General features: G+C 42.0%; 1 protein-coding gene across 1 annotated transcript in view; it reads left to right on the top strand.

The window, feature by feature from the left end:
* The window catches only part of phf14 (PHD finger protein 14), a 79,232-nt gene that overhangs the window by 25,570 nt on the left and 38,687 nt on the right, over positions 1-14,975 (top strand). Inside the window, exons 9-14 of the mRNA XM_078290172.1 lie at positions 956-1,226; positions 2,547-2,653; positions 4,310-4,405; positions 8,939-9,045; positions 9,804-9,935; positions 12,571-12,721. Coding sequence (XP_078146298.1) covers positions 956-1,226; positions 2,547-2,653; positions 4,310-4,405; positions 8,939-9,045; positions 9,804-9,935; positions 12,571-12,721 — 864 coding nt within the window. The remainder of the gene's footprint in view (positions 1-955; positions 1,227-2,546; positions 2,654-4,309; positions 4,406-8,938; positions 9,046-9,803; positions 9,936-12,570; positions 12,722-14,975) is intronic.

The raw sequence follows: 14,975 nt of genomic DNA on the forward strand, positions 1-14,975 counted from the left end.
CTGTGTGTAACCAAGTCTCGCGAGAGTTGAGTTGTTGCAGGAAGTTACACACAGACCGGATCAAGCGAAAGGTAAAGAAAAACGTTTCATTTCTCTCTAGGGTCCTTTCCATAATGTTGTCAGACACTTATAATAACAATCTGAGCCTGTCAGTGGCAAAAACAAGCACTTTTAGTGGACGTACACTGACGGTGCGATTTGCCCCGTCGGATTACATTGCAGCTCGTTTCACGGTTGCCGGCTGAAGCGATCTCGCTCAATACTGACCAATTTCAAAAATTGTTGTCCCCTTTAGTCACTTAGACACAAAAAGATGGGAAAATAGGGTCCAGGTTGAAAAATACCGAAGTTACCCTTTAACACTTGGGTTTAGGGTTAAAGGAATAGTTCACCCAAAAATGAAAATTCTGTCATCATCTACTCACCCTCATGCCAGTTGAAACACAGCTGAAGTTTGTCCATATAACACAGGGAGGTTGCCAGCACAACTCCATAGCAGCCTTCTCCAAAACAACTGAAGTCAGTGGGGACCAGTTCTTCAGAGTTCCAAAAAGACCTACACTATATTTACACCATAATTTAGTGCAAATCTTAACTACAGCTGATTGATTTGCAACAAATAATGGTGTATAGGTCTGTCTATTCACAGTGTGATTGTTTGGCTGCTTTTGTTTTGGAACTCTAAAGAACAGGTCCCCATTGACTTCAGTTGTTTTGGAGAAGGCTGCTACGAAGTTGTGCTGACAACCTCCCTGTGTGTTATATAGACTAACAAATTTCACCTGTGTTTCATTTGGCATGAGGGTGAGTAGATGATGACAGAATTTTCATTTTTGGGTGAACTATTCCTTTAAGGTTATAATTAGAATTAGTTTTAGGTTAGGGAATGACTGTAGTCTGTGGATGGTCCTTACAAGTATAACAATACAAATGTGTGTGTGTCTCCTACCTGCAGGCCCGCATCACCACCCGCCTGCAGCAGTACCGGGCGAAGGCGGAGCTGTCCAGGAACACCCGGCCTCAGGCGTGGGTGCCCCGGGAGAAGCTGCCGCGCCCGCTGACCTCCAGTGCCTCAGCCATCAGGAAGCTGATGAGGAAGGCGGAGCTGATGGGCATCAGCACGGACATTTTCCCCGTGGACACGTCCGACACCAACGCCAGCATGGACGGACGCAGGAAGCACAAGCAGCCCGCCCTCACAGCCGACTTTGTCAATTACTACCTGGGTGAGGAACCCATATCTAGATGTGGTTTAATTATCTTTATGATCTGTTACTTTATGAAACACTTACAAGTTTAATATTCAAATGCAAAATAGAAAAGTAGAAAACTGAATGCAGTATTCTAAAATATCAGTGTGTTTCCCCTAGGATAAATGCTACATTTTACACCAGTTTTTTCATATTTCTATTTTGGTTTCCTAAATTGTAGTATTTTTTATTTCAACTGCAATCTGATGCTTCCTCCTCTTAGATTGCAGAAATTCATACTCATATGCTTGAAAAAAAACAAGTCTAAAATCTTAATTCTGCAATTATGGGACAGACAACAAATTCAGATTTTAGACTATTGTGCTCAATTTTCCATTTTTTTCTATTGTCAGTTTTTTAATTAGGATGTTAAACTGATAAGAGTCACATGGACCTCCTGTACATGGCATGTTCTTCTATTTGTATGGAGAATTATTCCAGATTAAAAGCCAGGCCTTATCAATCATGCATGATACCTTCATTAATAACCATTATTTAAACAGGGAAATCACACAGCACGGCTCTCTTTTATAGTACTAACCGCACACTCCAATGCAAGTTTCACATTTCACAATAAATGTGAAATTTTGCAAACTTGCGGAAGCTTTTCTCATTGAATTCATAGTACTGACATTAAAAATATTAATTTGGGAACAAACATTTGTTGGAAATTTAAGGTAGACATAATACAAAAGGAAGATTACAATAGGACATAACAGCAATAAAACATAAACTTCCAACCCATTTATTTGCAGAAATTCCGGGTCTAAAGTGAGAGAATAGGACAAGAACATTTTGATAATTCTGATAAATCTACACAAGTTCCTTCTGGCGCCAAATAATCTTGTGTAACAGTGGGTAAATCTAAAATGCAGGAATGACATGTGGCATCATAATGAAAATGACAAGGATGCTGTGTTATACATAAAAACAAACAAACGCTGTAGTCAAAGGGAACAGTGTAGGCTTCCATTGCCTTTGCTATTGCTCACGGTTATTGAGTTATTGTTTCTCGTCGCTACGATAAAACCAGAGGTAGCCTGGGAGAGCGTGCCAGACTCATGTAGACATCCAGCATGTAGCCTTGCATAAAGGCATTTTCTCCCCAAATGAATGATGATGATGCCAGATGTGGAGGAGACGGCACGCCAGTAACCTTGAGAGCACACTCCATTAGCCTGCAGCAGAAGGCCTATCTGCCATCAGTACACTCTCTCACGTGCTTTTTTTTTTTTTTCCTGTGTATAGATTGCGATCGTGCTATTGATTTTTTCTCCCCCTCCCATTGATATTCAGAGCGGAACATGCGAATGATCCAGATCCAGGACAACATCTCGGAGCAGAAGAGCCTGAAAGACAAGCTGGAGAGCGAGCAGGAGAAGCTGCATGTGGAGTACAACAAGGTTAGCGGCGGCAAACCCCAACAGAAAGCCTCCTTACCCAAAAAACCAAAGGGTCATTGCAGTACTGAGTATTAAGTATCATCCGGCATCAAGCATCATTGCCTTTATTGTTTGTGAATAATGTGCGACTTAACTCGTAAAACTATTTCACCACATTAACTACTGCTTTACTGTGCAATGTGATCATAAAAAAAGCGAAGGAGCCTCGGCAACACCCCGCCCAACTTCCTCTCCTCTCTCCTCTCCTCTCCTCTCCTCTCCTCTCCTCAAACACGCGACCTCTGTGAAGACGCTGTGTCGCTCCATCTGTCAAGATGCGGAAGGGAATAAAACAGCGGAGTAAAAGTCAGAGGAGTTAATGTTGCGTTCAGTCTTCTGCCGTGCGTATTAAGCGTTATTAATGGAGTGTGTGTTGCTAATTGCGCCGCTCGAGTTGCTTTTACGCGGCCCCGGCCTTGGGAGAGAGAAAGGCGGCGGAGGAATGTCGTTAGAAGTCTGGCTCCGGCTGATACAGTTGCGGAGCCCGACACGAGGTCTACTTTGTGAGGAGGAGGCCCATCCCATGCAGATGATATGAAGTGTTGCATTTAAAGATTACGGCGGCCCCTGTAAACCAGCGCTTCGCTTTACTCCCTGCTACTGGAATCGCTGATAAAGTAAAAACCTGGGAATGTTTGGGAGATTTACCGCATTCTGGATGCAGGAAATAATTTTCACCTCCCTGCTCGTCCCTCTCATTCCGGTCTCTGCTGGAGCTTATCTTGTGTTTAGCATCAAAGTGACTCCTCAAGTGTATGCCACATGATGGCTTTTTTTATGTCAAACTAGGCGAGGCCCTATAACGATAGTGTTCTTCGCTCTTGTTCAGGGGCCAAAATGACCTCCTGCCATGTGTGACGTTGCCACACTGGCCGCTAACTTTTAGAGGCCATAACAGCTGAACGGGTCAGTTATATTCAGTCTTTAGTTTTTGCTTGTTCTCACACTTTGTCCCTGCTGACCACTGCACACTCTCTCTGACTGTGAGCCAATCAAATCAAAGCAAAGCAATGGCTCCGGATCAGACAGGCTCCTGATTGGCTGCCTGTGACACTGCTTTACACAAAGCGGTTGTGTCTAAAGTTCTGTTTCTCTGCTGTCTGGGTGGTTAGCTAGCCTAACATTAGTTGAGGATTGATATCAAAACATTCTGACAACAACAAAGTGCGCGCGCGCGCGTGTGTGTGTGTGTGTGTGTGTGTGTGTGTGTGTGTGTGTGTGTGTGGCTGCTTGCGTTGGAGGGTACGCAAGTAAGCTTGAATGAGCAAGTTTTAAATTAACATGGAGTACCTGATTCTATACATGAGGTACAATTGAAAATGGGTAGGATGACCATTTTCTATAGTAATTATTTTGTCCGTTAAAAATTATTCTTGGCAGATAAATTCTTATTTTACCAGCCCTTGGCAGGTGAGACAAAAAGTTGATTTGGGACACTGCTCATGTGTTACTATGAGTGAATGGAGTGTATAACCGCAAGTACAAAAGTGTTTGAATGTAAGATTTCGAATTTTGAAAAAGAGAGAGTGTGTGTGCGTGTGCTAATAGGGGCAGAAGCTCTCTGGTGTCCCTGCCTAATGTTATCTCTGTTCTCCTGCTGTGCTATCTTCCACGCAGCTCTGCGAGTCTCTGGAGGAGCTGCTGAATGTCAATGGAGAGCTGAGGAGCGAAGGCCAGGCCATGTGGACTCTGCTGGGGGGCATGCTAGGCCAGGTACCATCACTACCTCTTCACACTCCCTCCTCCTCCCTCTCACTGTTTTCTCAATCCATCCTGCTCTCCCCGAAACGATTAGTTGTTTAAAAAGTTGAGGAAAAGTCCTCTTTATAGATTTCCGTTTTTGAGCTTAATAATGATTTGTGATGGAGAGGAATCCAGATTGCAAGTAGCAACCCACATGGCCCACAGTGGGGGTAATTCTCCAGTCTGTAATAGCCCTGCTGTTTGTAAAAATCCTTTCATTTGCACTAACTGATTGACCTGTCATTTGCCATGAAGTCAGACCTGACTGTGAAGGTAAAAGCTGTCTCCTGCTTCTCGCTCCCATGGCAACCGCATCACCAAGATGCGCCACCACAGGTGACGGGTCATTTAATGAGTGCGAAATGCAATCTGCAGAAGTAGACTGTGAGATCTTTTTTTTGTTTTGTTGAGGTAACAGAGTGTTTTGGAAAAACTTTGAGTGTTTCTCTGATGCAGAATGCATTCGCGCACGTAACTGTGAATTAATAATTGAGTCCAGCGTCTTACAATTTGAGCTGTTACCAGCAAGTCATACAAATGTCAAGTCCTGTCCAGATGAAGGAATTACTGAATAGACTCACACAACAATTGTCTCAGTATAATCCTCATCCCTAATATAGATGGAATAACACTCATGAGCAATTCCTTTAAGGAGCATTGAGCAAAGAGTCTATGAGAGAAAGTAGTACACCTTGCAGAAGTTATAGTCATAATAACAGTTCTACAGGTCTTCTATAGTTCAGCCCCAGTGATACAGAGGTTTTCCATATTGAGCATGGATTCATTTGACTGTATATGTATCAATCCCTCCAGGAATTTGTTATTGAAATTAAAGCAAATGTGTAAACTAATCCCCACAATATTTGTGAGAACTTGTACTTTTGCAAAATAACCACAATTTTCAAAAATCAACAGAGCACTTACAATTTTGCTTAATCACCGCACTTCAATTGCATACAATTTTCCAATCAAACCATACATGAACAAACTATGTTTACCTTGGTCTTCTTCTTCTACTGTAAATAACAACCCATTGGAGCTTTATAGAGGGAGGAGATAGAGGAGGATTCAGAACACAAAGAGTTGGAGTTTTATTCACTCCTACAGGTGAAAGAAGTTGAGTCACTTTGTTTTTAATTTATACTTTCCATTTATCGAGAGCCTTTGGTTTGTGTACTATCTGTCAGAAGAACATACAGTTTTTCTCAACCATAAAGGAGCATTTTGTAAATGAAACTATACAGTTATAAAATTATGGAAAATAATTCAAATGGACTGATTTTATTTGGTTCTTACTGCGCTGCTGTTGAGCTGAAGGTTTATTTTATAAAGACTAGAACCCAAGCACATTTTTACTTTGTTGTATCACTGAGCCCATGATTTTTCTGCACATGTTTTCAAATTCCATCACCATCTTTGAGAAAGGCCACCTCAAAATCAAGCATTTTTGGTGGCAAAAATCACAAAAAATATGTATGTGAAATCCTGGAGCTGTCAGAGTGGAGGCATGATTATGGGCTTGCCTGCTTTGTCACTATGCTAATCACACAAGCAGAGTAGCAAGTCTTGGAGGTTATTTCTCCACATTCCCACCAGAGTTTTGTTGGCTTACCCTTAGTCTTCTACATAGCCTCACTTCAGACACTTTTGCTCTAAAGTCCAGTATTCCCAACAGTCACGTTTCCTCTTTTGTCATATTGTGTCATCTGCGACCCGCTCATGTTCCCCAGCTATCACAGTCATCCATGTCATTGTTATAGACATTAGTAGGTGCTGCGAACTCCTGAGACTTTACAGAAGGTTATTGGAGGAAATTGAAATCATATCCCCCATGGCTCCTGGAACTGCATGTGTAATCAATCCTTTAGAATTCCATCTATATAAGCAGCTAACCAAATGCATAAAAGGCTTGATTAAAAGCGCGGTTGTTGAGAGTGTGGGCCGCGCAGATAAATGGCGAAGTGATGTAAAGGAGGATGGAAGGCAGCGGGACGGACGAGGACTAGAGGGAGAGCGGCGGTGAATCTGCAATGACCGCCATAAATCACCTAATTAGAAACATGCAAGGTTTAAGTAGCAACATCAGTCACACCACCACATGCTTTTGTGTCATCTATCTGCTACATTTTCATCTCCTATTTGTCATCCTGCCTGTGCATTACCAGAAATTATTGATGTCCCCAACTGGGACTCACATCCCTCATCCCATACACAGTCAGTGTTTTTGTTCTGGATACCCCTGGGAGTTCGGGCTCCCTCGGCAACTGAAGAAGAAAACATTAAGAAACATTTTCATCCGGACTCTGTAAAACTTGACGGGCTCAAACACCTGCTTCTCATATGAATTCGTGGCGGGGCTTTTACCGGGAAGTTTTGTGTGCAAAGTGCCAGTTGATTTATAGTTCAATAATCTTAGCAGTGTCCTAAACCTGTGGTTCTCAACATGAGGTCCGAGGACCACCAGGGGTCCTTGAGGCAGTTCCAGGGGGTCCCTAGCAAACTGATGAATTGTTAAACTTCAGCATTAGTTCATTTACAAGAAGTTAACACAATTAGAGAATGTAGAACAATGACTGTTTTGATCATAGTTTCTCTGTTATCTCTCTACCTACAATACAGATAGTCATGGAATTCTGGACAAAATCATATCTAACAATAAAAATATTCTCAGATTTGGGTACGAGAGACAAAGTTCATCAAGTTAGGGGTTTGTGGCTCTAATGTGGACTACATTAGGGGTCCTTGATATGAAAAAGGTTGAGAATCATTGTCCTAAACCACTGCATATGAAATGTAACTCTCAGGAACCAGACTCACTCAGAAGGTTTGCGCAGGGAAGAGTGTGCGCTACATTACCAAGGTGACCACATCAGAAAGCCATGCCATTCACTAACCATGCACAATGAGTGGAAAGCTGCCCAACAGCGCAGGTCTAAAAATAAAAAGCTGTGCCTGTTACGGTCATGCATATGTAAATTCTATGTAAATCTGATTATTTCCCCTACATAATATTTATTTGTAGGCGAGGCCGTGCAAATCGAGACTGTGGCCAATACACTAACACTTCACAACTCCGACTCCCCCAAATTATGTTAGCACATGTAAGATCTTTTGAAAGGTGGAGTAAGGACTTTGCACAAAGAGCATCGTCAAACATCTGGCATTGTCAGGAAGTCAGGAAACAGGGAGATGGTTTTCCATCCTAGAATCTCAGATCAGATCAGAGAATGCTCCTATAATGAAGGATGGTATGGGAAGCAAGTGCCAGCCTTGGTGGATTTCTCTTCCAGCTGAAGCACTTGCAGATGGTGATGGAGCTATTTGCTTGTGCACTGCCCTTTTCAAGGGCTCGTTTGTGCTACAACTTCACTAGTGTAGATTTCTTTGCGAATAAGACGAAAACTCTGCACTCTTAGCTCAAGCAACTGAGGCACAAAAAATGCAACTCAATTTCAGTGACTCTGGTCCTGAGTTTTCCCTGAAGGCATAGCAGTCATGTGACTCCAGGCTACCTGAGATCCTCCCTCAGCTCACCACCTCCATATACATCGTTATGCTCCGAAGAGGCCAGATGGCTTCAGGCTCGTCCGTGTACCTGGCTGTCTCCACTCACTATTTATAACCCATACCTTTAAACTTCATCTCTCTGATGCACCCTGTTAACGATGTTGAAACCGCTCTATATCAGCGGCGGAGAGACTTTTTCCTACCGGCCGGATGCGAGGAGACAGCAGCCCACAATTAGGAGATAGCCCCCGCAGCCCCTTGGGCTCTGGTCATCCTGGCCCCCCCATCTATCAGGGCCCCCTGCGGGTTGCTCCCTCGGTGCCGCAGGCGGACCAAGCGCGCTCAGATTAGAGCTGCCGCGGGGAAAAGCTTGTCTGTTTAGTGACAGACTCAGTCCCTACGAGATAAGTTTTCTAATTAACCCGCGCGGCAGCAATGCACCCGTGATACAGGGGAGAATAAACCGGCTCTCTGTTGGCGGCGTTCCCCCGCCACCTGCGACAGGTTCCCACTGTCTGTCCTTCACTGCCACTCTCACGATGGTGCTCTGAAGGAACTTTTACAGCACAGCTTTGTCTTGCACTAAGAGCTTTTCCAGGCTGCTGAAGTGGGCTGTCACTTTACTGTAAATGTTAAAGCTTTAAAGGTTCGATCAAAACCAAAACTAGCGGCTTTAAAGATGCTAGTTTAATTTCCTGTTTCAGGTGTCCTTGAGGGGATTGCAAGGGGTCCCCGGCAAAATGAGGAATAGCTTAATCTCATTATAATTCACTTGAAATTATCCCAGTTAGACAGTGTATAAAAATAACTAACCACTCCCCATGTACAGTACAGACGGTTCTATAATTCAATACTAAACCAACAACAGCAAAAACCTTCTCATATGGATCCCTGGGACAACATCATATCAAATGGGGCCCTAATGTGTGTCTATCTGGGGGTCTGTAACATGAAAACGTTTTTGAACCTCTGCTTTATTCTTTCTTATTTTAATAGAAACTGAATGCTCCCGCTGTTCTGAAAGCCCCCAAAGAGAGGAAGCCCAGCAAGAAGGAGGGAGGAGCCCCAGGGAAGTCATCCAGCCTCCCAGCAATCCTCTACAGGTGAACACACGGCCTCTGGGGGAGATGCTTGGGAGAGAATATAAAGGAGGGCAAAGGAACGGTTGACAAAGCAGGGCGCAATTGTTTGGTCTATCGTTTAATGCCAGGAGCATAACCAGAAGGCCTGTTCCTCAGTGCCTACAGTTATCAGTTTTGTCTGCGCGTTTGGGCATGTTTATGGTTATACACAGGAGTATAGAAACACAAAAAGCATCATTTGTTCATCCATCACATGTGATATCTCAGACACCACTGGCTGGATTTTAATGAAACTTGTGGGAACGATGCATCTCACCACTGTGTCTAAGCATTTTCAAAGTTAACACTGATTGGCTCAAAGGGGGTGCTATAATTACAGGTCAGAATAAAAAAATAAATATTGAAAATGTAATTTGCTGCATGTAATTTGCTCTACAAATTTGCCTCCAGGACCATCAATGTACGGCATTTTAATTTTCCACCATTTTCAGTTTCTTCGAAACCATTTTTCCCAACTCAGGCTTTTTCATTTATTTACTGATTGGGTCAAGGGGTTACTGTATCATTTGTACAATAAACCTATATGGAATGCCATAAATGCCAAAAAGAAAGACTAGCAGACAATGTAAATGGCCTTACAAAATATATCTGGGTTGTTCCATAGCAGACTGGAAACTTTGACCTGTAGAGCTTGTCACTGATTGGCCCAAAGCGGGACCTGCATCATTGCTGGGGGGCAGCATGTTTACTGTTGCCTTGTCGGGAATGTTTCCCTGCAGCTGCGGGATCTGTAAGAAGAACCAGGACCAGCATCTGCTGCTGCTGTGCGATACCTGCAAGCTCTACTATCACCTGGGCTGCCTGGAGCCGCCGCTGACACGCATGCCCAAGAAGACCAAGAACAGCTACTGGTAAGAAACACTGCTTCATACAGAGAGAGAGAGAGGGGAGGGGGAGGAGGTGGGAGATGTGCATGGGAAAGATACAGTGTGTAAGGATACATAACACATACGCACACACACACACATACAGAGAAACACACACATACAGAGAAACAGTACACACAGCTTTCCTTTGCAGAGATATTCTTTATGGTGCATCAAAACCAAATAGGGTTCCATCGATATGGGTTTTTGAAGGCTGATGCCGATATTTCATTATTAGATATCTTTAAATTTGACCATTTTCATGCTCAAAACATTCCAAAATAATTACAAGTATTCAGTGTTTGCCCCAGAATGTTATTCTTGTCAAGGTGGAAAAGCCTCTGAAACAGCATTCAAACCATCATGGGACACTATGACCTACTCTCCCTTGAAACCCAGAATGATAGTAACATAATAATGCATATTCATGCATGTTGGTGTGGAACCTAATGAAATTTATAGGGGCTTCCCATAGACAACCAGTGTAATATTGATCAATTCTACAATAAATATGTAATCATAAACTACATTGTATCCATTATATTGGTGGTGGACGACACTGACACTGATATCCAGTTTTTAATAAAAGGCCAATATCAACCCAATATATCAGCAAACCCATACATCGGTCTAACCCTAAAAGCAACAATGACGTTATTTGGGCAATACATATGGACTGGGTGGTGGTAGTAGTAACACATTAGGGTCCACAGTTTGTTTATTCATATTAAGCGTGACATTTCAGCCCAGTCAGTGGCAGCGGGATTATCAGATGAAGGATGCTGAGATGGTGAAAATGTCACAGTCTCGTCTCTCAACTACTGGAGTTCCTTATCTGGAGGAGAGACGCAGCCCTCTGGTGCATCTGTTTTTCCATATTTGGTAGTTCTATTCCATCTCTGTCACTTAGTAAACCGCTGCTTCGGCTTTTTTATGCAAACAGAAGTCTAACCTTTTTACTCACTCTTTTGTAAATTAAGGATGTGAGGAGAAGCAGCTGGCGTTATAATACAGGGTGCGTTATTTGTTTGTGTAGCACAGTCTTTGTCTATGACCGGAGTAATTCATTAAAATTATGAATAAGAGGAGCGTGATGCTGTTCCACTTTATTGGGTGAAAATTAGAAAGCATTTGAACGCTAAAATTGTGCGGAGCGCGAGTCATACCTAATTACAAAGATCTGCACACGCGAAAATCCAGAGAGACAGGGCGGTGCTGTACTCTTTTGTAGCAAAAACAGACAAAGGAGTGGAAAGTTGCTTGTTTTGTGAAACTGGTACCAGCAAATTCATTTGGATGGCAGTCTCCGTGCCCAGGTCCAAGTTTCACTCCATGCAGTAAATATCATCAGCAGATTCAATTTTGGTAATGTTTGGTAGTGGTAGATATTATAGAATTTACAACACAGTATTGATATACAGTAAATTACACACAGTATAGAATAGATATACATTATACAGTGTATCTTTTTAGTATTGTGATGCATCATTATGTGGACTGAGGGGCCAATTGAGCCAAAAACATATTTATTTATTAGGCAAATTATTGTGTAATGCAGAACAGAGCAGAAATACACAATACACAAAGTGACCATAATATACAGTATATCTACAGATGTTTGATAGGGTTGTTGATCAACATCAATGAAAAGCCAAATTCTTGGCTTTTTGGAGCTTTTGTGGCTTAAAGGTCCCATATGGTGTAAAACGGGATCCCCCTTGCCTCTGTGATGATAAAGGAGTTGGATGTCTATCTAAACATGGTGAAAGTATCAAAACGCACGGTCGCCAACTAAATCCACACAATCCATATTAGAAAAGCGAGCCTCTAAACGAGCCGTTTGGACTTCTGTAACTTTGTGGCATCACAAAGGTTCACTCATTATCATTTCTGTAAGAAATAATAGACTAACAAAGTGTTTTTTTCAAAGCAGTTGAGCGGTTGTCATTGTTTATTACCGGAGAGTTTTCCCTACCTGTAGCTGCCGGGCTGTGGTGTCTCACGTTTCACTCTTGAAACAGTTAGCCAATCAGAACAGAGGGTCGTTAATATTAATGAGCCTTAAAGGCACAGCGACAAAAACAGCCTGTTCTTGGTAAGGCTCAGAGAGATGCTGGAAAATGAACGAGTAAAAATGGATTGAGAGTGTTTTTGGTACATGACACCACACACACAGCTTTGAATGGACCTCAAGACAGAAAGTGTAGAATATGGGACCTTTAAAGATGCCCACCATTATTATTGAACCGACGTAGTTTGATCAAGCAGGGCCTCCATACTTCTTCAAGCGCAGTGTAATGATTTCTCTAGTGCCACCTACAGGAGCAGAATCTTTATAACAATGAAAAAATGTGACCCTCTCTTCTGTAAATGATTGGGTTACAAGTATCAATATCAGAATTTGCAGAATCGATTCTGAATCGGAAAAAATACAATTTCAACCTATCGGTGTATTGATTTTTTTCCACCCAGCTCTATTATCTAGCTTTTGTTTTTCACCTTTTGATCAGAACAAGCCTTGAAAGGCCATTTTCTACAGTAAAGAGTAAAGATTTTCTCCTCAGATAATAAAATCAATACATTGCAGTTGGAGAGAGCCAGCTCTTTTCCTTCTCCTCAGGCAATGCTCGGAGTGCGACCAGGCCAGCAGCGATGAGGCAGATATCGCCATGGAGACGCTGCCCGACGGCACCAAGAGGTCCAGGAGGCAGATCAAAGGACCAATAAAATTCATCCCGCAGGAGATGTCGCCGGAGCCCAAGAAACATCAAGTAAGAGGCACAGTGTTTTATTGACACACTGTAAATGTCAAATGTGATCAGTAGAAATATTAATGACTGAAACCAAAAACTGTTCTTGTTGCGGCCAAAAATAAGGTCTCAATAAGCTCAGCCTGTCCTTCACTCCACTTTAGAGCATAATTGATGTCAGTGCTGGCTAATGTAGACTGAAGAGTTAATTCAGTGACTAATTGATCGATCTGTATTGATTACAAATAATTAACTTGAGTTCTCATTAGTCTCATGCACCCCTTAAGGTTATCAGTGTCGTGCAAGGTCACAGTATGTTCCCTTGACCACAAAATGTCAATATTGCTGTCATATAAGGGACTTTTAATAGTAAGTGTTCTAACTGTTTCAGCAGTATTTATACAAAACGGACAAATCCCTGCAGATATAGCAGGATGCAGAAACCTCTTAACTCTAGAAAGGCTAGAAAGGCATCAGGCCTGCCTAACATGAAAGCACTGATGTCTGCATCCACTGCTCCGGAATATCCAAAATGTTATGACATTTCTCAATTTTAATGGTTTTATGAAAAGAATAAATATCCAGTAATTTGTGCATGTGACAGTCACAAAATTGCTAAAGGTTGCAAAAGAGGGTAAAACACAAATAGGCAATAAGTAAAATGGCTATGATTAACTAAAGGTTAAAATAATCTTAGTGATATAAATCCACTGCTTCCTTCATGGAGTGCTTGGAATGCACTTTTACATACATACAAGTAATCTATAGAGGTAGAATGCTGTCAATAGTAAATAAATATAAAAGTATAATCCACAAAAGTGTGTGCCATAAGTAAAAAAAAAAAAAAACACAGATATGTAGGCAATATGCTGCGTTTGTGTGTGAATCGGTGCACCAAACGGCGGGATTTTTGTGAATATCAATTTGCATTCATTCAAATGCCGATTTACGAAACAAATTGACAGGTGGTTTTTTTGCGGATAATAAAATGTATTTGTGGTTTGTTTTTTCACTTACGGATCACGGTACACACATTTGTGAATTATAATTTTATATTTAGTTATTATTGATAGAATTCTACCTCCATAATCTCCCCTCTCGCCCTAGGCTGTGTCACGTAGGAGGTTGTTTTTGTTTTTTTGTTGTTTTCTGTTTCAGAATGGGCTCCTCATCCTCTTCTTCAAGAGCAAGCAGAGCAATTACTAATTTTCTCTGGTCCATTTTTAGTGTTTTTCAGTATTTCTTTGTCACGTCATGTTAGCTCACTAAAGCTAATTAGATAGCTTGCAAGTTGTTGTCACACTTTCCCAGCTGAGCTTTGTGTTTGAGCAGGAGAATAAAGCCTCCTATCTCATCACGGCCTCATAACTCCAACCACACAATACACATCATTGGAGGTTTGAATGAGCAAGTCTCATACACAGCCTTTTGCAGTTGACACAGTTGCCCACCACCATATTCCTTGTCTATCTGCCTGACATTGTCCTTTGTGACAGTCAACCGGGTTGCACATCTCCTGTCTGTCCAGTCCAAACGTTGCTTTCCCATGCTTAAAGTCTAGAGGCCCTGAAGTCTTCATCTGCATCTCATCATCATCACAATCATTTTTCTGAAGGCATGTCAGCAATCATATGTGTGAAATTAGTTTTGATAGTTTTGACGGCATTCACTGTCTCAGTGGATGAATGGAGTAGCCATCTAGTTGCAGTGGAGTGCTACAAGAAAAGAGGGAGAGACCAACACCCTGTAATTGGAGAACATTGTCACAACTGTCTCTATGTATTTTCCAAGTAGTTTTTGTTTTAGTTCTAAAAACGCAGGCATACACTAATAAGGCCAAGCAACACTGAGAGGTATCAGGCCACTGCTGCCTTATAGACCAAGTTATGAAACCATATGCAGCACAATGGAAAGTGCACAACAGGCCAAAACACAAACAGGCGATAAACCAGTATCATTAAAATTAACAAAATAAAAAAATATATATATACTGTATATATATATATATAACAAACTCAGTCCACTAAATCCTTCTTGTAATGCTTAGAATGCACTTTTATGTCTTGACTTTTTCCTCTCTCACCATATTCCTCTGACCAGTACTCATACTGTACACATCTTTGAAGTTTCTTGTAAGCAAATCTCAGCTGAATTTCAAGTAGTTGCGCTCGGCCTTCTTCCTCGTACATCAGGCTTGTCACTGTCACTTCCTTCAGCGATGGCTGCATGATGCCTGCCAATATGTGCAAGACATACGGCGCAAACTGCTGTTTCT

This window comes from Centroberyx gerrardi, chromosome 19 (assembly GCF_048128805.1).
Source record: "Centroberyx gerrardi isolate f3 chromosome 19, fCenGer3.hap1.cur.20231027, whole genome shotgun sequence".
NCBI classification, from domain to species: domain Eukaryota; kingdom Metazoa; phylum Chordata; class Actinopteri; order Beryciformes; family Berycidae; genus Centroberyx; species Centroberyx gerrardi.